Genomic DNA, 24,793 nt, shown 5'->3' on the forward strand with positions numbered 1-24,793 from the left:
CGACGTATAATGTTATGTTCTTGTAAACATGTTTTTCAAAATGGATTTATGTATTCACACTTACCTTCGTTTGAGGTAAATCTCTCAGAAATGACCGAACGCTGTCAGCTAGCACCCCCTCACACAGAACCTGTTTTGGCTGATATGTGTACTGTATTACATCTTTATTATATTTTTACTTATATCATTAAATAAAGTTGTTATTATAATAAAAAATGCATTATATTTAAATTGTTATTTTTAAATAATACTGCCAGCTGATAGGGCTCTCTGTATGTTTACAGCATTAAGTTAGGTGAGTTGTTTTTTTCTTGAGAAAAATTAATGCCAACCTTGTGTAGTCTAGCTAATATTTATCCAAATGAGTCAATATTAAATCAAATCACAATAATAATTAAATAATAATAATTGAATAAAAATAATAAAAAAGTGTAGCTTACCAGAAATTGTAGCCTACCATGTAAACATTGTAACATGTCACTAAACCTAATAAAATTCAGCTTAGTTACTAAAATGTTTTGACAATCACAATACACTTAATGTGATGCAATAACAATTTTTTTTTTACATTTTTTACGACCTACCGACCATTTTTTATTTTTTTGGCTGTTACGGCAAACCAAAATATTTTTAAGGATGGCCTTAGCCACGACCAGTTGTAGCAATAAAATACATGTTCTTATAGGTATTCAAGATTATTTTATTAATCATCTGGCATGCGATGAGCCATCTCGGTTATGTGTTTCATCCACTTTTGACGCACATCTTGGTCCTCCGCTCGACCAGGAACTCTGTGCAATCCGTATGGCCGTAAACATGGGCAGTCAATGTGCAACAAAGCTTCGTGGATTACACAAGCGGTTTTATTCCAGGCCTGTAGTTTTGTGCTGTTGTTAAAACAACCAACCACACAACACGTTCTGCCCGGCATCACTGGACAGCATAGGTACTAAAAAAACTATATAGCTAACATCTGCTACAGCCTACGGGACCAACCATAGACAGTAAAAGAGGGACCAACACGCTACTTCTGCTACTTCCTTAGCAGCAAGGCACGCAGTAATGGCGGCGCTGCTTTACTTCCGTGTTTCGCCGGATTTGTCTATAGGAAAACAATGGATCGCAATGACAGTTCGGATGCTGAGGAAATTGTAAATGCTTATTTATACTCGTATAACTAATCACAGCCATACAATTAGCCTACTATGTGGTCAAGAGAGCAGGGACAGGCCAGAATTAGACAGAATAACGGTCAAAAGAGACAAATTGAGCTGTTGTGTGAGGAGAAGCAGTGGAGAACAGGACAGGGACCGGTGTTAGCTTATAGATATAACGTTAACGACATGTGCTCAGATCACAATATTGTACAGATTATTATCATGAATCAGGCAATAGCAAAGCTATTGGTCATCTAGGAGTAGGCCTAACTGATTACTAATAACAGAAACGAATAAACTTTGATCAAGCGTATGTCACACGCGTTAATATCCGTCCACACTAACGTTACGTGATATAGCCGTTTCTCATCACGACTGATTTGGTAGTTAGCAAATGTAATAATCAAACACAAAACTTAAAATGTGCACCGTAAGTCTTCATCGAGCTGCATCTCTGACGGATCCGTGATCATGTCTCCCGCCGGCGGCCAAACATATAGTGTTAACTTACTGTATGTATTTCATGTTATCCTTTATTCATTAATTCTGTGTTATGAGTTTATTCCGTGCCCATTCCCTGATTGTGTGAGGATGTATGACGCCGTGATTATGTAGTTGTGTGAACTTGAATGTATATATAAGTTTACATACATGGCATGCATGAAATTGGAGTATTTACATTACCAGCACATCATTCAAAACTGTTTTGTGTGAGTGTGAGACTGTATGCATGTGTACATAATTTGTATTCATCAGTGTTGAAATTGATTCAAGTAAAAACGGTGAAGAAGCATAGCGTGTGTAAGTTTATTCATTTAATATAATCATTTACAGAAGTATTACAATGTTGAACTCCATCATATCGCCGGGATGATAATCCTCCAGTCTAAAATGAACGCGTTTTTCGACGCAGATGCAGAAGTGAAGTCCCGTCTCTTCACCTGCACAAAACAAACCCCGGCACAGAAGATAGCAGCGTAGTTTTTCTTGTTAGTAAACCTCTGTACTCGATGTCCTGACAGGCTGAAGTTTGTGCAACCTCCACAAACACAATAATTTACCATTACGATGATAAATAGAATACAAAAACTACCGAAAACACACTGATTCACGGCCGCTGTTGCTAAATACCAATATATTCTGCACTGAATCAACACAGAGCTCTGCGAACATCTCCCTGTAGTGACGTAAAATGACGCGACGCTGAAAAAAAAGCGGTTTTTACAGAGACCGTCACTTTATCTACTAAATTAATGCCCTTATGTCTCGCAAAACATTTTTAAACCCTGCAGTACCTTTTTATATGGTATTTTTGTACAAGGTTATATATTCATCTCGAAAAAAATGTTAAACCTGCAATATGCACTTTAAGATATCCAGAGAGAAATTTGTTGCCTATTCTCAATGGGAAAGTGCCCAAGCAACATTGAAGTGACATGTGGCCAAGTATGGTGACCCATACTCGGAATTTGTGCTCTGCATTTAACCCATCCAAGTGCACACACACATCCGGAGTAGTGGGCAGCCAATGCTGGGGAGCAGTTGGGGGTACGGTGCCTTGCTCAAGGGTTTCACCTCAGTATTTGAGGGTGGAGAGAGTGCTGGATATTCACTCCCCTCACAACCATCCCTGCCAGACCTGAGACTCAAACCCATGACCTTTGGGTTGCAAGTCTGACTCTCTATCCATTAGGCCACGACTGCCCGGCAACATTGCTCAAAAAGTTGCCCCATGCATCATCACCTTTAGGCCCTGTTTACACTAGTGCGTTTTTGTTTTAAAATGGTGTCTTAAATTGAAAACAATCCTCATCTACACTGGTGTTTCCACAGCGTTCCAGAAACAATCTCTGTCTACACTACACAGCCGAAAACGCATGTCACGTGACTGTTCATGCACACTGGGCATGCGCGTACAAGTGTAAACAGTTGCCTCTTGCGCATGTAGGCAGCTCCAGTATTTAAAAAAGAAAACTGCTTATTTTATCTGGACAATGGCAGCTAAAAAGTACAACAATGCCATCGTAGATTGCAGTTCAGTCTCCATGTTATTGTTTACACGGTCATCTAGGATACCCAGAGCTAATGTGGGCAGCCACACCATCGTTTTCAAAAGTCTCCGTTTTGGTCCATTTATACTAAAACACAACCCCGCCGTTTTCAATCTAAAACAGGCTCTGCAGCGTTTTTGAAAGTCTCCGTTTTCAAGGTTCGAAAATGCTGGCATAGTGTAAACGACAGGCATAACTGTAGCAAAACTTTTATTTTGTGATGCGATGGTTCTTTATGGAACCGTCAATGACAATAAAGAACCATTATTTTTAAAAGTGTATAATATTAATTAACTGACATTTTTGACCAAATTTCATTGGTTTCATTGGCTTATTGGTTTGTTGACTGAAGTAAGGCTTTAAATACATAGACAGTATTAGAGATTCTTTGAATAAGAAACCTAAAGATATTAAACATAAACAAATCAGCCCAGCCAACACAGCCAACAAAAGTTTGTGAGCTTTACAAAGAATTTATTTGATATTTGTATACCCGATTGTAAACATATTCTGATTTTAGATTATTACCCCCCGAAACTTTCATTTATTTTTTATTGTTCTTTTTTCTTCTTGTGTTTTATTTTTGTATGCAGATGATGATAAGTGAGTATTTTTATGATTGAGTCATTGAATCATTCATGCAACCCATTCATTCAAACACACTGATTAATTGATTGCTCAGAGATGTTCAACTCTTCTGTGGCTTCGTTTGAAACTCTTTTCGATGACGGATCAAATGTAATTGTGTGTCTAAAATGTAAGTTACACTATCTTCTTGTTTATTAAACTGTTGTGAAAAAGCAAATCTAGCAACCAGGCCTATACCATGATGGTAGTTGACTAAACTCATGAACAGCATGCCTTGAAACATAAAGAAACTGTGATTCACTTCTCACAAGAAAGTCAGCGTGATTCAATTCTCTCTTCTAACGAAGATTAAGAGAGTGAAGAATATGAAGTATATAAATGTATTTACGCAGCAAGAAGAAAATATCTAGCTATATCAGTGCAGGTGAAAGTTGTGAAGTTAGTTTATGTAATTGATAAATATATATATATATATATATACGAGACTCGAACATGTAAGCATAAATGTAGTGATTTTTTATAGTGATTATCTATTGATTATAAATCTTATTTATATTACATCATCACAGGTTCTCTCTGTTTTAAGAAATGTGATTGGCTGTTCGCGGCTGATGTCACACTTTTATGTGCACAAAGCCTGAGTTGACAGAAAAACTTGATGATCAGCATCATGGTACCAACAAAGCCTTATTGGATTGGTTTAGTTTTGTCAACTCAAAACTAATAACCCTGAGTTTGTTCAACTAACATCATGGTACTGGCCCCAGGTTAGCCATGGAGCACAAGTTACTATGGTGAACATAGCTAAAAGCTAAGCCACTTTCATGGTGCCTAAAACCCAGGGTTGGCACTAAAACATACTTGGCTATCCACCTAAACCAGCTTCATGGTATAGGCCCCTGTTTACATTCAAATGTCGTTAGAGTTGTGGGTGATATTTTTATTTATTTATATTATGTAGACAGTTTGCGAGTTATAATGTCAAAATTGCAAAATATAAACTCACAATTGCAAGAAAAAAGCCAGAATTGTGAGTTTATGTCTCGCTTTTTTTCTCAGAATTGTGAGATGTAACATATAATTAATATAATTAAGTATATGTAAAGGGATCGTTCATTCAAAAATGAAAATTCTGTCATCATTTACTCCCACTCAAGTAGTTCCAAACCTGTATACATTTCTGTATAAATCTCCTGTATGAGTTTCTTTGTTCTGCTGAACACAAAAGAAGATATTTGGAAGAATGTTTGTAACCAAGCAGCTTTCGCCCCCATTTACTACCATAGTAGGAAAAATAAATACTATGGTAGTCAATGGGGGTGAGATCTGTTTGGCTACAAACATTCTTCCAAATATCTTCTTTTGTGTTCAGCAGAACAAAGAAACTCATACAGGTTTGTAACAATTTAAGGGTGAGTAAATGATGACAGAATTTTTATTATTGGGTGAACTATCCCTTTAATTATAAAGTCCAAAATTCGAGATATAATTTTGCAATTCTGATAGTAAAGTCTGAATTTTAAATTAGCACACCAAAACGTGACTTATTAGACTTGTGTGTCCAAACTTACTTAGCAAATGCAAGCATGTCCTTAGCTATTTTTATTTACCGTTTGGAAAGAAGCTTCATATAGTCAAAATCTTCTGAGTGATGCAGACTCGACCTTTATGTGTTCTTGAGCACTCCCTGCATTATTCCAGTAATGAAGTATTCATGCTACTGACTCACTTCCGTAGGATTACAGTTCAAAAAGACATTCAACCAAACCTTCACATTCCCACCTTCACAGGTCTGACAGACAGGTAAGTCAGCACCATCATAGTCTGTGACACATCAACTGTCTGCACCTCTTCTCCCTGCTCCTCAGGCTTGGCTGCGTTATTAGGGAGGCCAGGCAACATCTGCGATTTATTCGCATTAGGAGGACGTTGGTGGACTAGTCATTTCGCTGCTTTCTGTTTCTCGCATCTTTCTTTTCATTTTCTTCCCTAAAGGCACTTAAGTCAGGGCAGCAAAAGCCAAGGCTTAAGTCAGGGATTTTTTTGGGGGGAAGAAACCTCACCATGCAGGCCACAGCAAGTCTTTTGGGTCACACACACACAACATATGCACACATACACATGCAGACATTCCTCACTTCTGAGAAAATTGCATTGAGTGATCCTACCAATCCTGTTTGGCAAGGGAATGGAGGGAGGGAAGGGGTGGATGAAGGAGCGACAGATGGAGGAAAAAATGAGGAGAGATGTACTGATAGACAACATGTTCCTTGTGAACTACTTTTAAGGGGTTTATTTGCATGTTGAATCAGGTTTAACTGTTACAGTTAAGGTTTTTTTTTTTTTTTTTTTTTTTTTTTTTTTTACCATGGGAATAATCTCTATTATGCTGTTAGTTATTTTGAGAATCTAATGAGGAAATAGTGGGAGAAAAACAAGTCTATGGAAATGCATATACAAAGTTCACTCTTTGCTTGTTTTTTAGGTGCTATATAGCAAATAGTTTGCTATAATTTGCAAAATATTTTCACATGAAAATAGTGAGACCTAATGTATTCTGTTTATTAATTAATGGGATTTGAAGCCGATTACAAAGATATGGATCAAGTTCAGAGAGCATATAAACTTTGAACATAGATTACCTCCCTATATGACTAAATTATTGAGTTTATAAATATCAGTATAGGTAATTGCATAGAGATTATGGACAATATAAAATGATATTTTAGTTTCTATTTTTTTTTCTCCTTTGTTTTATTGATTATGTAAGATTGAATATTAAAAACATCATTCAAATGTAATATAACTTCTTTTCTTTTGTTGTGTGCACAATAAATGGTTTGATTATGAGATCTAAATCTAGAACAAATTATCACCAAACACACACATTTGTTTTATTATTATGTTGGGGACTTCCCATTATATTGTTTTTATACTGAACTAATGATATTTCTATCACTAACCCATAAACCTAACCCTCACATAAACCTTTTTAATATTTAGATTTTATTCTCCTCATAAGGACACTTGCTGATCGCCACAGCGTAGGTTATTTTAGGTTTTACTGACCTTATGGGGCACTTGCCCCACCTCTGCTTTAAAAATAGCGTATGTGGGTAGATTCAAAGCAGAGGTGAAATAATTAATGATGAATTTGTGTTTTACTGGCATCTAGTGGCCATTATTTCAATTGATTTGTGTTCATGCGTTTTCACTGAAAGCTGATAACCAAAGAGATAAACAGCTGGGAATTCGTTTTTTTTTTTTTTTATTTCAAGTGAGTGGCGTAGTGGTTAAAAATCTGGTGTAGTAACCAAATGTTGTAGGTTGTGCATCCACAAAGAATGACCTATAAACCATCACCATTTTGTCAAAGCAATGTGTGCAATATAGGGCTAAATGTCTGTCACTAGAAAACTGATATCGGTCCATCATGACTAAAGATTTAGTTCATAAACTGTCATCTGCTTTTTGCTGAACCAAAGCCAGAGCATTGCACCTATACTACTTATGGAAAAAAAAAACTAAACTGGCGCCGCGTTCGTTCCGTAAGTTGTAGGACATACAGCATAAGCGTTTTGAAGAATGCGGAAAACGGAAGCACGTGCAAGGCGATAATTTGTGTTTATAAAGCATATACAGTTGTATTTTTTTAGAAAATGACCGATCTTTTCGCTAGATAAGACCCTTATTCATCGTCTTGTATCGTTTTAAGCCCTTTGAAGCTGCACTGAAACTGTAATTTTGACTTTCAACCGTCTGGAGGCCATTGAAGTCCACTATAAGGAGAATAATCCTGGAATGTTTTCATCAAAAACCGTAATTTCTTTTCGACTGACGAAAGAAAGACATAAACATCTTGGATGACATGGTGGTGAGTAAATTATCAGGAAACTATTATTTGAAAGTGGACTTATCCTTTAAGTGTGTCATATGCATCAGACAGTCAGCCAACGGTTTGACTTCGGCTGAGACTATCCAATGCCCAGCTAACAAAAAATGTTTTGAAAGAAGGTTTTGCTAACATTCCCATTAAGTAAAAATGTTGGCTGTGCTCGAAATCACCTCCTAAAGCCCCATTCATTATACTATTCCCTTCATTAGTCCACTAATATTGTTCACTTGAAATAGTGACTGAAAACGAGTGAGCGAATTCTGACACTTTTGCATAGTTTGTGCTTGCTGTTTAAAAATCTTTTGACACTTGCAATCTGGCATTTCCAGTGATGAAATTATTTATCTTGAACTCTGTCTTGGAAAAAACTATGTATAAACCTTAATTAAACAATTTATTAATCAATTAAAAAGGAATTTATAGCTGATATTACACTGTACCCACATTGGACCAGCAATTTGGAAAATGTATAGGTGGATGATTCAACTGCGGGCGCCATCTTCTGTTGAAACGCAGGAATTCATTTAGTGTGACCTTCCCTCATAGTGCATTATGGGTATTCTCTAGCTGCTTCTCATTTTTTATTTGTGCATCCTTGTTTCCATTCCTCATGTCTTAGCTCCACCCGCTTAGGATGCAAGGGAAGGACACACCTGTGCATCCTCGCTCATGATTCCTCAGGAAGCTTCCTCACTCCTCGTTCCCAGAGTGTTCATCGGTTGTACACTCATTATTGCAGTGCATTATGGGATTGAATGAGTACATCTGTTCCCTCAAATAGGACTCTGCTTAAGGGCTTAAGGGTATAGGGTGTGATTTCGAACACAGTCCTAATTCCTAAATGTTCTGTGAACATTCATATGGAGCCCCTAAAGGGACATGGTAAAGGAAAAAAAAATATGGTAAAGGGACATGGTAAGGAAAATTTTTTTTAGGGGGAACAAGTGAATGCAAAGTTTCTCAGGGGAACACAAAACATTTGTGAGAGAATGCGAAAGCATTGAAATATATTTTTTCCTCCCATCATATATTTTTTACATCACCATTTCCTTTTAGGGGCACCTTTGGTTCATGTTTTGAATGTTTTAAAAACTTTTTTTCTTAGTTATGCGAACGTTAAGGGAACATTCCATTTTATCATTTTGCAAACAAAATGGAACCGTTAATCTCTGAACATTCCGAAACAAATAGTAACATTTAAAAAACTTAGTCGAACATCCAACTAAATGTTTCAGGTAAAGATGTATAAATCAATGTATAAATAATGTTTTTGTGCTTACTTTTTGAGAGCATTATTAAAGATAACTTTGAACAAATATTTATTAACGTAAACAAAAAAACATTTGTGCATAACTTTGAGAGAACCTTGCCACAACATTAGCTAAAGTTCTGAGAATGTTAGCTGGGTGGCTTGTGACAGTATCTTACTTTTACGTATGAGAGCTCAACAAATGTTTTAAATTGCAGGATTATCTTTCAGTAGATAAGAAAATATGAACATGAAATGACACTGAGCCAATTACAGAATTTTAAATAAATAATTTCAAATGTTTTTATTATGCCAGTCCTTCTGCTGTGTAAATATTACTGCTTTCAATGGCTTGACTGCTATGAGTGTCCCTGTTTGAAAAGGTTTCTGAATAGATTTGTTGATGGGAGATGTTGGCAGCAAGAAACTCTAGGGAACTGGGTTGCTTTGCCTCAGGCAAGCACTAACATGTTTTTGGATTATGATTGCAAACCTGTGTAAACTGTTGTTAAAATTGACTTGTTTATGTGCGGGAAAAAATCTGCCCACCGTTCTTTTCACTGTTATTGTCTTATCTTAATGAAATGATGTCTAGGCAGTACTGGCTGTTTCGGTCTTTCTTAATTGAGTGTCTCCAGATTCATGTTAACAAGATGTCAAGGTAAAAGAACATATGAAAAAACAACTAACACCATCTATTTAGCTGTCATTGTGAAATGAAAAAGACTAAGCAATTAAACTAAACAGCACCAAGTACATAAATAAACAAAACCTCACACTGTATTGAGTAAATTGTCATTGTACCCTATAATGCAGCGATTGATTTAGGTAGACGCCAATGAGTTATTCTCTTTGTGTTTATAGTTCAGGTCTCCCACAGCTCTTCACATGTCATTATCTGTTATTTCATAAGTGATGTTTTCAGTAGAGGCGGAAAGTATTTCAAATAATCTCTTATTTACCCTTTCACGTGATATTTAACATTTCTCATTCATTTTTAGCTACCCATTGTGCACTTTATCTCTATAATTAAAGTATCAGGCTTTGCAAAATTGCATGTAATTGGTGGTTATTTTGGGTGTGGTGATTTGTTCAGTCAGTCTATCAATGCTGTTTTGGCCCATTGCTTTGTGTCAATAATCAGGCTTCATGAGTCACATTCAAACCTCCTGTACAACACTCTTATCACTTTGCATGTGTATTTCTTAAAAACATAGTAAAAAAAAAAAAAAAAAAAAAAAATATATATATATATATATATATATATATATATATATATATATATATATATATATATATATATATATATATATATATATATGCCAAGTTCTGTCTTGAAACTCTAGATGGCGCAGACTGATAGGTCCTTAACTCAATTTGGTAGCCTATATATCTATTTTATGAGTGAAAAAAAAAAATCCCTATCTTGGTATTTGGGGATTTATGTAGTGTGGTGCAGAGCAGACTGGGCTTCAGAGAACTATGTCACTCAGTTCAGAGCCTTCAACGGACCAGGAAGAAAACAGCTTATTTTAGCGTCTTCCTGCACTGCGTCAGTGTGCTAACCTATTAGTGGAACGGCTGAGCAGCCTGCAGACACATGTGGGTGAGACACATGGCAAAACCAAACTATTTAGTCTGAAGATTCTTTTCCTGTTTTCCTACGCGTCGAGTTTAAATACAGGTTTAAGCACGCGGTTTGGGGAAAAACAGAGCTGCCACTGTGCGCCTGAGAGGTGAAGATCATTTTTAATTTTACCGTATGTTCCCAGAGAGAGTTTAAATGAGCAGGTTATCTGTTTTGTAAAACCAGAGGCAAATATAATGTTTGAAAACTACTTCGTAGGAGTAAGTTCAAAATGTCAAGGCTTATTTCACAAGACTAACCAGCAGGTTAGATGTTAAGCAACATCTGCCAGTCTCTGAATTACAAAGAAGAGTGAAAAACCTGCCATTTCAGACAAATACAACAACAGGCTTGTTTAATTTTGGTCTGGCCTTGATCCAGACCCTTCTGCATTTCACATGAAGCTGCCTGTGGTCTGGACTGAGGTCAGGGTTTGTGTGGAAGCAAAAAATCCTGTAGGGAAAATTCCTCACTCCCCCGTGACTGAACCAAGATGCACATGAAGTGTACAAAACATGATGCTTATATATCCATATTCATACAGTACACACTTCAGAAATTTGGTTTTATTTATTTATTATTATTATTTTTTTTTTTTTAAAGAAATTTGAACTTTTTTCATCAAGGATGCATTAAATTGATCAAAAGAGACTGTAAAGATTGATATATTGTTACAAATATGTTCTGTTTCAAATAAATACTATTCTTTTGAGCTTTCTATTAGTCAAAGAATCCTGGAAATTGAAAATTCAGCCTTGCCATCACAGGAATAAATTACTTTTTAAAACATTAAAATAGAAAACAGTTGTTTTTAATTGTAATGATGTTTCACAATATTACAGTTTTTACTGTATTTTTTTACTGTACATTTTAAAAATCTTATAATTTCCAATCTTTTGAGCAGTAGTTTCTTTCTTGATAGCAGAAATGACGTCCTCGGGTTCAGCATCATCATACAGTATCTGCACTCAGATGTCCATGACAAAACTAATGTAAGCCTTTAATAGCCATATTTTAATGAAGATGCTTCACCTTGAACTCTTTTCCCCCTTTTTGTCACATTGAAATTCTGTTTGAAAAGAGACTATAGCAATATTAAGTAGGCCTACTGTATTGAAGATAAATTCCTCTTTAAGAAGTGCTGTGCAGACTGTGGGTCACTGACATGGAAGTAATCTCAATGGCATTATGTGTTGACAGACCGTCAGTCCAGGCCCCTCCGGCCTTCCCAAATGGGGTTCAAAGTTTGATCCAAAAATATCTGCCTCTTTCCTTATTTGAGCTGAGAAGGCATTTTCCATATCAAACATACCATCCATCACTTTAAAACGGTAAATAATTACACAAAGAAAGATGTCAGCAGTCCAGTGTTCATCGTAGCATTTCGGTCCTGGCAGAGTTGCTGACGGCCATAGATGTGTTTCTGTGACACATGGAAAAAACGGATGTTCATTAGTCACTGATAACGGAAAAAGACCTGTTCATAAGTATTGTGCACTAATAAATGATTAGAGATTGGTAGTTGTATCATGATCTATCCTGTTCTGAGTTTAAAACTGTTTTCCATTATCTAAGCAATTTTTCAAAAAGAATGAGGGCCCGTTAATAAGAACAATTATGTGCAACATATACAATAACAGTATAATTTTACACAATTATTTTTTTTTAGTTTATTCTAAAGTTATTTTTAAGCCCTCTAAAAGCTATAAAATCTGGTAAAACTTTATTTCGATGGTCCACTTTATACATTCTATTCACTATAAGTAACTTTGCAACTACGTGTCAACTCTTAGTCATTAGAGTATTAGTAGACTGTCTGCTTAATATCTGCTATGACTTTATTTTGATGCTCCCCAGCAGACATTCTTGAAACTTTCCAACTACATGTCATCTTATTTACTTATCTATACACTCAAAAAAATGAACTTTCACTGTTGTTAGTTTCACTCAAACCACCCTTGTTCACATTACTTAAAAAACTCATTTAACTACATGAACATAATTTAACTGCGTTGTTTCTACTAAAATTGAGTATTGTCAGCTTTACTAAGCAAGTATTTGTTCAGTCAACCTAACATTGCTTAGTGAAACGCTCACATTATTGTTGACATAACTAACTGTGCAGTGGATCCGTAGTTCCCAGCATGCTTTGCAAGGGACTGCATTAGGAGAGTAAATTTAGGGATTAAAGTGTTATTTTATGTGTTTTTCAGTAAAGGGAAAGATGTTGTTAGTTTATGTTAGTGTTTAATGTTCAGTTATGTTGGACATTTAGAGTAGTTTCTGTAATGTTTTTGAATGGTTACCATCATGCAGAAGAGTGTCGCCTGTGTTTAGGCTGTGCGCACTCAAATACATGTGTTTATAGGATGAAATTCCTGCTCTCAATTCAATTCGGTTTGTTCAATCTGTATTTTTTGAGTGCATTTTGATATGTTGTATCCTTTTTATTTAAATGATTATTCAAAAAAACAAATGTGTTCACCTTACATAATCAACATAACATAATTAAGTAAACTGCACATAAATATTATGTAACAGTGACATTCAAATGATTTGTATTTACTCAAAGAAATTTTGTCAGCTTTACTTGAATTTCTTTTGTTCATTCAACTAAATAGTTTTTTGTACAAATTACTCAATATTGTTGCATGGAACCACTTGACACTTATTTTTTAAGTAAATCCAACAATTTTTGAGTGTACTTATCTACTAACCCTAATCCTAACCTAACAGTCTACTACAATCTACTAATACTAATGATATGATTGAGGGCCTGTTAATAAGGACAGTTATTGAGATTTATTTGACATGTAGTTGCTAAGTTAATTATAGTTAGTAGAATGTCTAAAGTTGAACTTTGTGTAACCTAATAAACCACAAATTGGTTTATAGTTGGTTTATAAATTGGTTTATAGTGTAACCTAATATCTTTTTTTCTCTTCTTCTTCTTCTTTTTAGATTTTTGTAACAACTTTCTCTTTCCAGACCTGGCATATTAACAGAAGTTTGTAAATGAGCTCTTGTAAAACAAAGTTATGTAATTTTTCACAGCCCATTGCTTTAATATTATACACAATTATGTGGTCATGTTTCATATAGAGAAAAACGTAGGCATGTGTGTACATGAAGGCACACATGATGAAATATTAAGTATAACTGGTGAGCAAACCTCTGGCTAAACATTAAAAGTCTTTGGCTTTCACAGAACTCGCAGTCTCATGATTCTCTGGAGGTGTGGTTTTCTTCACTTTCCCCTCCTTCTCTAGTAATTATATATAACAGGCCAGACTGATCTACAGTTAGTTGAGTCGTGGAGTTAAAGTCTAAGAAGGTTTTCAGGGTCATATTTACTTTGTGTGTTTTACACAGGAACTGAGCGTGCATTTATCGATTTACACAGCTGTTTAAGCAGAAGTCATTCAACGCATTTGGTGAGTATTCTGTTTAGTTACTTTTAGGTTACATCTGAGAGTTTTTTTAAGGGTTGCAAAAGTTGTGTATTTAAACTTGATATGATTTTAGTAATTTTGGATAGTAATACATCGTTAATTTACATTCATATCCTTAACAGCAACTCAGAATAGCATGATGAACTGCACAGTGTTGGTCATCTTACATCAATTGTCTTTTCACAACTATCTGTGTTTAATATGACCCAGACTTGGTGCTTACATAATTAGAATGTTGACAAATTCTGACAATTCTTGAGCATGTATTCTTGTGTGGTCAGGGAACATCATAATGATTTGGGAGGCAGATCTTCTGTACAAAGTCAAATCAAACACCTGTTTTCATAGAACAATAAGTCATTCAACAAGTCATTCATCTACTTCTCTTAAGAAGCACGTGCTCAAGCCTTTGTAAAGTGTTGTAAAGTCTCTAAATCCTCTGATGTCTGAAGGCACTTATGCAATAGTCTGTGTTATATCAAAACTTGCAATCATAAGGTTACAAGTTGCCATCAAAATATCAAAAGTATTTTCAGGCTCATAATCAAATAGCATGCTTAATGAAGCATTATTAAGCCTCTTTTATCCAAATGAATATGGCACTTTGTTTTGGAAATTCCTTACTTGACTACTTACACTGGCACACAGTAGATCTTAATGTCCCTCAAAGGTTTTTTGGAAAAAAAATGGTGGATAAATAATATGCTATGCTAACAGATTTAAGGAGAGAGAGAGAGAGTAAGTAATATGCTTATAAATAATTAAATGCATTAAAATCATTATCCCTTTGTTTGACACCATGTGTCTTTGTTGTTTACCACCCCAGCCACGTGATAAAGGTAAAACTACTATATAAAATAGTAAGATATTGCTGCAAATATGAAATGTTATCAGTAGCATATTGTGCTTTGCATTGGTTTTAAACCGAATTATTACAGTCTGAGCTGAAAAATGACTTTATTTTAAAGACTGTATGGCCAAAGTTTCATTGTCAACATGTTTTAAACGTGTGTACCCATTGTTTATTTTGCTTATGTAGTTATGTGGACTAGGTTAGGCTATTTTGCACCCACAAATCCGACTCTGTACCATCCCCCCCAAAAATAACTAAATCAAAGCATATAAAAGCAGTGTGGTTTACTTTAATTGTGTGTTTCTGTTTTGTGCGTTTTTATTGTCTGGTCTTAAAGTCTCTAATTCATCCAAATGGCTCTTTCTTTTCCAGAATGTACCGTCGATCACTACTAGGATCTTGTCCACAATGGATGTCTCTGTCTGTGTAGCCACCCAAAGCCAATGCAAAGATTTGACTGATATTAGTATATGTAGCTAACAGTTGCTTTTTACCTCCTGCTACTTTTCATTTGTGGAGATAGACAGGGTGTAGATTGATTTTCTGACTCATCTCCTTTATTACTTTGGATATTTATTTATTTATTAAGAAGAAATACCTCAATAGTCTGACTCAGTTTGATTCACAATAGCCCAATAGTGCAGTTACTCTCCAGCAATGGAATCCACTACACTAGCATCCCTTGCAACTGTTACCATGCTAACGGCGGCCACACAAACAGACATGTCTGGTGTTCTCTGGCTGCTGATCCTGGGCTTTGTCATCGCTTTTATCCTGGCGTTCTCTGTGGGCGCCAATGATGTGGCCAATTCCTTTGGTACAGCAGTGGGTTCTGGGGTCGTGACTCTGCGCCAGGCCTGCGTCCTGGCCACCATCTTTGAGACAGTGGGTGCCATCCTTTTAGGGGCCAAGGTCAGTGAGACCATCCGTTCGGGTATCATCGATGTTCACATGTACAATGGCTCAGAGGCTGTGCTGATGGCTGGCTCTATCAGCGCCATGTTTGGTGAGTACATACTTAATTTTAAGATAGTTAAGTCAACGAAGAAAATTCTGTCATCATTTTCTCACCCTCATGTCATTCTGAACCTGACTTTAGTTCTGTTGTGAAATGCAAAAGAAGATATTTGTGAATCACCCCATTGACTTCCACTGCTCTCTCTTTCACTCAAAGCCAATACATATTTAAACACCCTCAAAATGTCCATCATAGTGTGTTTCACAGGGGAATGATATTCAGCTGAATCCAGTAAATTGCGAGAATATCACCTAGGTGGAACTTTCTCATATTGTCATGACTTGTGTTGGTCACGTCACAACCGTATGTTTGTTTTTTGCACTGTTACAGGATCTGCTGTTTGGCAGCTCGTAGCTTCGTTCTTGAAACTCCCCATCTCTGGAACGCACTGCATTGTGGGTGCTACAATCGGCTTTTCCATGGTTGCTAGGGGTCATCAGGGGGTCAAATGGCTGGAATTGCTTCGCATTGGTATGTGAAATTGAGTATTTTTGAGATTTTGCGTAAACGTGCTTAGTCAGATTAAATGAAGAATGAGTCAGTTAATGAAAAGAGAATATTTTCCCATGTGACCCCAGAAATAGTAAGTGGTAAGACCACCCCATCATGATTTAATGCAGATCTCTTAGTTTTATTGTTCTTTTCACATGACCCAAATGAGATCTATTTATGGAACAGAACATTTTGGACTATACAGACAGGAAACACAGTCACATGCTTACCCCTGGTGACTTACTGGGTGTTTGTTGATACTCGGCATACAGCCCTGAGAAATCTTGGGCCATATAATTTTTAGATAACAGAATAGCATCCCTGTTTGGATGTTACATTATGCACATTTGTGTAACTCATTGATATATGTGTTCCAGTTGCCTCTTGGTTTCTTTCTCCTCTTCTCTCCGGCATAATGTCTGCCATTCTCTTCTACTTTGTCCGCAAGTTCATCTTGAATAAGGTAAAAGGCAAATCTGAACTCACCTGTTACATAATGTGCCAGTGTCTGTTTTGGCACTTCGTAATCTCTTGTTGTTGTCAATAAAGAAAGAACATACTTTTTTTTTTTTTACCATATATATCCATGTGCTCTAGGAGGATCCGGTGCCCAATGGTTTAAGAGCATTACCAGTTTTCTATGCTGTTACCATGGGAATCAATCTGTTCTCCATCATGTTTACCGGAGCACCAAGTAAGCTTTTTTCTTCTCTAAATAAATAGTTTTGCATTTTTTAATTTGATTAAAAGATTTTTTATTTGTATCCCATGTCTCCAAATGTCACTAAAGAGAGGGGGGGGGGGTGTCATATTTATTTGAGTAACATTTTGTTCTCAAATTGTCAATAAGATTGTACTTTGATATGATGCATGATTTGAACACATATACAACATGCTGAGGTCATGATCACGTGTATTCATACATTACCCCTCCCTCATCGGTCTTTAATTAACTTACCTTTAATTTACTTTCACATTCACACATACATAGGCTGGTGGGTTAAACACAGTATACTATATATTGCTAATGAATATATGTGCTATATGAAAATATGTGGCTGTTTGTCCAGTTTGTTGATTGAATAATTAAATTATGAAACATAATTTTGGCCCAAGTTCAGCAATCTGTACTTTTAAGCAAACTTCAGGGAGTACATGATGTACTGAAGAAAAAAAGGCCTCTGAGAACCAACTGTTGTCCTAGGATCTGTGTACTAATCAGTGGACCACAGGGCCGCCCTCTTCCTGGTTATCTATTGAGCCATGCACATGACCCTATTTGATACTGATTCTTCTCATTCAGAGGAACTGAAAAGTAACTTAGCCATAAGTTATAATGATAAAAAGGACACTTTCACTGGAAAGTGCCCTATTTCAACCTGATTTGAAACAGAAGTTGTATAACCGTTTGCTTATCTCACTGCAGTGTTTTGTCAACACACAACAGGCTTACAGTAATTCTGAAGGAAAAACGTGCTTTCATTGTTTAGAAAAGAAAAAAGATGATTTTTTTTCACTACACAATTTTTATTCCTCCATTTAAAAAAAAGTGTTTTTTTAAGATTATTTGTATTTCAGGTTGATTTATCCACACAGTTTTGCTATTAATCAGAATTTGAAGTTATGCTAATGCTAATGCTAATTTGCTAATAGAGAAACCCAAGAACTTTTCATGAGGAATGTTAGACTTGGAGTGTTCTTGTTGATTTTCAGTATGAAAGTGTAGAATATGTAGCACTGTTTAACACTAAAACATGTTAGGTTTACATCTCTTTCTTTTCTTTATTCTACAGTGTTGGGATTCGATAGGGTACCATGGTGGGGCACTCTGCTGATCTCACTGGGCTGTGCCATGCTTACTGCTGTGGTGGTCTGGTTCATTGTGTGTCCACAGTTAAAGAAGAAGATCAAAAGTAAATATTTATATTATCATGTCTGTAATTTTATGAGTATATTTAATTTAAAATACTCAAAGTATGAAATTCTTAGAAAAAGTATGGAAGGTTGTTTTTGCAACTCTATTGAAACATTCAAACGTTTTATAAAAAGTTCTGAAAGATTAAAAAAAAAAAAGAAGAAATTAGTACTTTTATTCAACAAGAATAACACCATTAACAAATCTTATCAACCTCAAACTTTTGAATATATCACAATGGCAATGTTATTTCTTGCAGTTGTGACTTAAAGGTGCCCAAGAATGCTTTTTCACAAGATGTAATATAAGTCTAAGGTGTCTCCTGAATGTGTCTGTGAAGTTTCAGCTCAAAATACCCCATAGATTGTTTTAAATTTATTTTTTTAACTGCCTATTTTGGGGCATCTTTAACAATGCACTGATTTACACTCGGCGCCGCCCCCTTAAATCGCGTGCTCCCTGCCACACGAGCTGTTGACTATATTACAGCGCATTTATAAAGTTCACACAGCTAATATAACCCTCAAATGGATCTTTACAAGATGTTCGTCATGCATGCTGTATGCATGCTTCGAATTATGTGAGTAAAGTATTTATTTGGATGTTAACGTTTTATTCTGAGTGAATTTGAGGCTGTGCTCCGTGGCTAACGGCTAATGCTACACTGTTGGAGAGATTTATAAAGAATGAAGTTGTGTTTATGCATTATACAGACTGCAAGTGTTTAAAAAATGAAAATAGCGACGGCTCTTGTCTCAGTGAATACAGTAAGAAACGATGGTAATTTTAACCTCATTTAACAGTACATTAGCAACATGCTAACGAAACATTTAGAAAGACAATTTACAAATATCAGTAAAAATATCATGCTATCATGGATTATGTCAGTTATTATTGCTCCATCTGCCATTTTTCGCTGTTGTTCTTGCTTACCTAGTCTGATGATTCGGCTGTGTGCAGCTCCAGACGTTAATACTGGCTTGTGTAATCCCTTGATCATGGGCTGGCATTATGCAAATAATGGGGGCGTACACCCCGATTGTTACGTAACAGTCGGTGTTATGTTGAGATTCGCCTGTTCTTCGGAGGTCGTTTAAACAAATGAGATTTATATAAGAAGGAGGAAACAATGGAGTTTGAGACTCACTGTATGTCTTTTCCATGTACTGAACTCTTGTTACTTAACTATGCCATGGTAAATTCAATTTTTGAATCTAGGGCACCTTTAATGTCTCACATTGTGACTTTATTTCGTATTTTAAAGCCTTTTCAAGAAACCTATGGCAACATGACGAAATAAAATATCTTTGTAAATGTTTCTAATAAACTGCCACATTGACTTTGCATGCATTTGGATCCCTCCTCTTAATATAATTATTTCTGTAATTGTTTCCACCTTTTCAGGTCAGAATATTGCCGACACTAGTGGGACACAACTGATTGAGAAGAAGCCATCCTCAAATGGCCTTGTGGACCATCCCGTCCCACCTCGAAGCTACTCTCCTGTTCCACAGACACCCCCTGCTGACAGCAACAAAGTGGCCTTTGACATCGGAGGCTCAGCGGAAACCGACCTGGACAACAAAGATTTTGACACCAAAGATTTGGATTGCACTCATGGTCAGCCTCTTGAAATGATAAACACACTAAATTAATTTTACAGAAGATTGTGTTTTGATTAACTGATTAAGCTTTAATTTCTCTCTTTTGACTATATTACTCATTCTTTATTCAAAATGTTTCGTTCATCCATTCTAGCTTTAAATGGCAGTGCCGGAATTGCTGTCCCAGACTTGAGCCAGTTCCACACCGTACACAAAGATTCTGGAATCTACAAGGATCTACTGCACAAACTTCACCTGGCCAAAGTGGGCGAATGTATGGGAGAGACCGGAGAAAAACCCATGCGCCGCAACAACAGTTATACTTCTTACACCATGGCCATCTATGGAATACATGGGTCATTGAAGGAGGGCGAGGGAAGCCGGACCGGACTGGATGGAGAGAAAAGGCGCTCGCGGTACGACAGCTATAACAGTTACTGTACTGCAGTGGCTGATGGAGAAGTTGCTGAAGGAGATGGAGCTCTGGCAGTGGAGATGGCAGACGAGACCGTCAGAAGAGACTCGCTGGAAGAGGAAATAGATGAGCTTGAAATTGACAAGCCGGAGGTGTCCACGCTCTTCCAGTTCCTGCAGATCCTCACCGCGTGCTTCGGATCGTTTGCGCATGGGGGAAATGATGTTAGGTATGAGAGACATAAGAAACCTTTCATATTTTGTCCAAAATCAAAAGAAAGTCCCGCACACTATCAGAGATTACAAAAGTGTCAAAAAAAATTATTTCATTTTTGATAAAATAATTAAATTAAAAAATGTGATACTTTTGTAAGCTCTGATAGTGTGTGGGACTTTTTTTATTTTGATTTTTGATTTTTTTTGTCAAAATCTTTAGAAAATGTGAACATTAATTAACAAATAATATTTATTGTTTAAATTGTTACTGCCTTTAATTATTTTGGAATGAATGTAAAAATGCGCAAAAACACCACCTTGATGAAATGTATACTTGGTTTTATAAATAGAACATAACATAGTTATTACAAAAAATACAAAATAGAGTTGTATTTGGTCTCTCTATTTTAAGTAATGCTTATTTAACCAGGAAAATTCATAATAACAAACATAAATTTACATTTGATATACAGTAGCGGTGCAACCGATCACAAAACTCGTAGTTCAGATCATATTACGGTTTTTGAGTCACGGATAGGATCATTTTTTAGATCAGCAAAAAAAAAAAAGAAGAAATAAATAAAGAACAAATAAAAATGTGAGGTTTTAAGACAAATGTAGCTTTTCTTCCCATTCATTACTTAAGGAACACTTTAAGTAGGCTACTTTGATACCACAGCAATGACTCCTAATAAAGTTCAAACATTGACAAGTGAGAACACACAGTAAAAATAAGAATACACAAATTAAAACAGATAAATACTATAGAACTGTTAGGTCTAACAGTAGTACTATACAGAAATAATATGCATATAAATATTGTAATAACACTGCATGCATAGCGTTCACTGCATAAATTAAGTTGTTAAAGTTGTTTTGTTGTTTGACAATTAATGACAGCAGTTATTTTTAGGCTACTGTCACTAAATGCACAGACCCAATGTACGAATGCACGACCGAATGCACGGAACCAATATGATGAAACATCCCTTTTTTTCAAGTTATCTTAACTGTTTAGGTTCACTGCAGACTTTATAACCGACTATATACAAGAATACTTGTCGAGGCGGGGATTTTGTGAGTGTATTTGTCCGTTCAAGCTCAAGGAGTCACGAAACAGAGCTCGATTATGTGTTTGCTCGGCATCTAAAAGGCACCTCTGATTGTGTGTGTGCGCACAGAAAATAGCGAATCGAGATCTGTTTAGCCTCGTCTTGCATTTGAATTGTTTAGAAACGCTTGAGTGTTTTAAATTGGTAAGAAACATTGTTTAAAATAAATGCTGTTAATTGAACTTACTATTCATCTACGAATCCTGAAAAAAATCACAGTTTCCACAAAAATATTAACCAGCTATTTTCAGCATTGATAATAATAAGAAATGTTACTTCAAATCAGCATATTAGAATGATTTCTGAAGGATCATGTAACACTGAAGAATGGAGTAATGATGCTGAAAATTCAGCTTTGCATCACAGGAAAATAAATTACATACAAATAGAAAACAGCTATTTTAACAATATCTTTCCTTTACTGTATTTTTATCAAAAAATAAATAAAAAAATGCAGCATTGGAGAGCATAAGATACTTTAAAAACATTTTAAAAATCTCACCAACCCTAAACTTTTAAACGGTAATGTATTTCATGCATTTCTACCCTATTTCTCACATTGTTTTATAATGAGCACAGTATTCATCTCTAAATGTTAACATTACCCATCATTCCTCTCTTACAGTAATGCGATTGGCCCCCTCGTTGCTCTCTGGCTGATTTATGACACCGCTTCTGTAGCACCCAATGCACCGACACCAATTTGGTTGCTCCTGTATGGTGGAGTAGGAATCTGTACAGGACTCTGGATTTGGGGTCGAAGGGTCATACAAACCATGGGCAAAGACCTGACTCCCATCACTCCCTCCAGGTAACAAGCTGCTTATGCCTTCATACCTCCACTGAGCAGAAACCGATGATAAGAGCGCTTATTTGTGGGATCAGGCTTTATAGTTCAGTTTTTATCACCGTGGTTCTCATGGGGCTTAAGGGCCGGTTCCCACTTTCTTATCTCTGTTGACTTTGCAGTGTAAACAAACAGTTTAACAACAGTCCTTGTCTCATGGAAATTCCCTCAAGCACCACAGAAGTAAAGAAAATTTGTCTTGTCTTTAGTATTATGACATTTTGACAATGCCGCGGTACTTTTTTTCCATTCAAACGGTCCTGTGATGTGTGTAAAGATGCTTATAGTGCTTATTATAATCATCATGTCTGTCTCGCAGTGGGTTTAGCATTGAGCTCGCCTCTGCTGTAACTGTGGTTGTCGCTTCCAACATTGGACTACCAGTCAGCACTACTCATTGCAAGGTGAGTCGCTTACTAGTAGATTAAATCCCTACACTTGTACAATTTGTAGTATTAAACATCCAATTTTATTATCTTATATTTATTTGTGTGTGCATGGACAGGTTGGATCAGTGGTGTCAGTTGGCTGGCTCCGCTCCAGGAAGGCCGTTGATTGGCATCTGTTCCGGAATATCTTTATCGCTTGGTTTGTGACCGTGCCAATTTCTGGTCTCATCAGTGCTGCTATAATGGCACTCTTCTATTATGTTATACTGCCTCTGACCTAATGTATGTTAAACCATTTACTCCTTGTAAATACTTACTTTTGAGCAAAAATGGGCCTCAACTATGAAATGCCCCTTCAACTTGTCTCATCATATGTACTGTACATAGCAAATCAAAGACTGTGTTTGTTTGCACATCACACTCTTACTCTGTGATTTTTTTAGCTGTAAAATGTGTGAGATATGTGGAATGAAAATGTTTATTTAGGTTTACTTGGGGCCTCACATATTTTTTTAAAATATTAAGTTGGTCTAAAATTCTGTTTCAACTTTTGGCATTTTTACTCTGAGCTGTAAGGCAATATTTTATTTATAATTCTATATACTTGCATGACATTTGAAATAAATGATGTTTCTGCTGACATATGCATGCTTATTTCCACCTGTAAATAAACTACAGTTTTTACAAAACATTATAAATTATGCTTTCTTGTTATCTTAAACTGTGAAAGACCTGTTTTTAATACATAATAAATACATATTTATTAATAGTATGTATATTTTAGAAAAGTGTATAAAATGGAGATTGCTAAAGATGATTCTATAAATCTTTCAAAGATCTTTGAAATCCTATCAAACAAAACAAAGTTTATTATATTTGACAAGACACGTAAATTATTACAAGAATATTCAATCTGTGGACATGCACTTCAATCTTTCACTGTTACAATTTCAAATAAATAAAAAGACTGGAACCCCATAATCGTTGTGATACTGTAGATTATAACTCTTTTGTTGTTGGTGATTGCTTAACAAACTTTGAAATGGTTCATGTGCAATGCATTTCAATGAATTAGAATTTGCAGTCTATTATATTCCCTTTGATATGCTTAACATATTAAAATTGAATATTCAACACAAATTAAATGCTTTATTTAAAAACAATTTCACTAGTGTTTCTCATTTACAAACGTATAAGTCTTCTTGTTTTCCATTCTTTTGCCCTCTATGGGACTAATCATGAAATCACAGCTAGACAAAAATAAATGCCTTTATATTTTACATATATTTAAGGCTAAAATATTTTTCCAAAATTAGTTTTATACATCTGACCTTTGAAAAAAAAAATTTCTAGGGCGCCATCATTAATAACTGACTTTGTCCCACTGGGGTAAATTATTTTTGGCAAATTGTCTGAAAGTTCACACACATTCAAATGCATTTTCACTATGTAAAAAATAGTGAAAAAGTCTTAGTGTTTCAAAAACATTAAAAAGCTTTATTAACAATCCATTTCATTGTGTGCTACTATATTTCACCTGGAACTCACATGTGAAAATGACAAAAACTTAACACAAATTCAGATGCAACTTCACTGCCTGGAAAGTAGTGAAACCATGTCTTAGTGTTTCTTGGAATTCTAAATCAATGATTGTAGCACAAGTGAAAATCAACAAGACGCTTCTTTTTCAGTGTAGCCCACACTTTCCACAGGCAAATTAATTTTGACCTGTGATCATATTTGGAGCATCCCTGCTTGTCAGTGTAGTGAGGCCAGTAGGCAATGGCATCAGATCTTTGGTTTGTAGTATGGATCACATTTTCCATGCAAACTGGCATAAGATAATGTACCAAAATGCCTGAATTCCACAATCTATGACTTATATTTTTCATCTCTACCCTCACTCTCACTGCT

The 24,793-nt window shown here is 35.8% G+C and overlaps 1 protein-coding gene across 1 annotated transcript; it reads left to right on the top strand.

Moving 5' to 3' along the window:
- Positions 1–13,844: 13,844 nt before the first annotated feature.
- Positions 13,845–23,860, top strand: slc20a1a (solute carrier family 20 member 1a). Its single transcript, XM_048209704.1, has 11 exons — positions 13,845–14,001; positions 15,245–15,878; positions 16,221–16,361; positions 16,760–16,845; positions 16,980–17,076; positions 18,176–18,295; positions 19,702–19,917; positions 20,056–20,545; positions 22,269–22,454; positions 22,810–22,894; positions 22,996–23,860. The coding sequence occupies exons 2-11, from the start codon at positions 15,530–15,532 to the stop codon at positions 23,158–23,160; spliced, it is 1,935 nt and encodes a 644-aa protein (XP_048065661.1). The 5' UTR covers positions 13,845–14,001; positions 15,245–15,529; the 3' UTR covers positions 23,161–23,860.
- Positions 23,861–24,793: the final 933 nt, after the last annotated feature.

The sequence above is a fragment of the Megalobrama amblycephala genome, linkage group LG12, assembly GCF_018812025.1.
Source record: "Megalobrama amblycephala isolate DHTTF-2021 linkage group LG12, ASM1881202v1, whole genome shotgun sequence".
In the NCBI taxonomy this organism is placed as follows: Eukaryota; Metazoa; Chordata; class Actinopteri; order Cypriniformes; family Xenocyprididae; genus Megalobrama; species Megalobrama amblycephala.

Excerpts from the sequence above, each read along its gene's own strand:
- slc20a1a (XM_048209704.1), top strand. The coding sequence starts at position 15,530 with ATGGAATCCACTACACTAGCATCCCTTGCAACTGTTACCATGCTAACG. Across the intron at positions 19,918-20,055 it reads AGATTTGGATTGCACTCATG|CTTTAAATGGCAGTGCCGGA; the intron begins GTCAGCCTCTTG and ends CATCCATTCTAG. Across the intron at positions 20,546-22,268 it reads CATGGGGGAAATGATGTTAG|TAATGCGATTGGCCCCCTCG; the intron begins GTATGAGAGACA and ends CCTCTCTTACAG.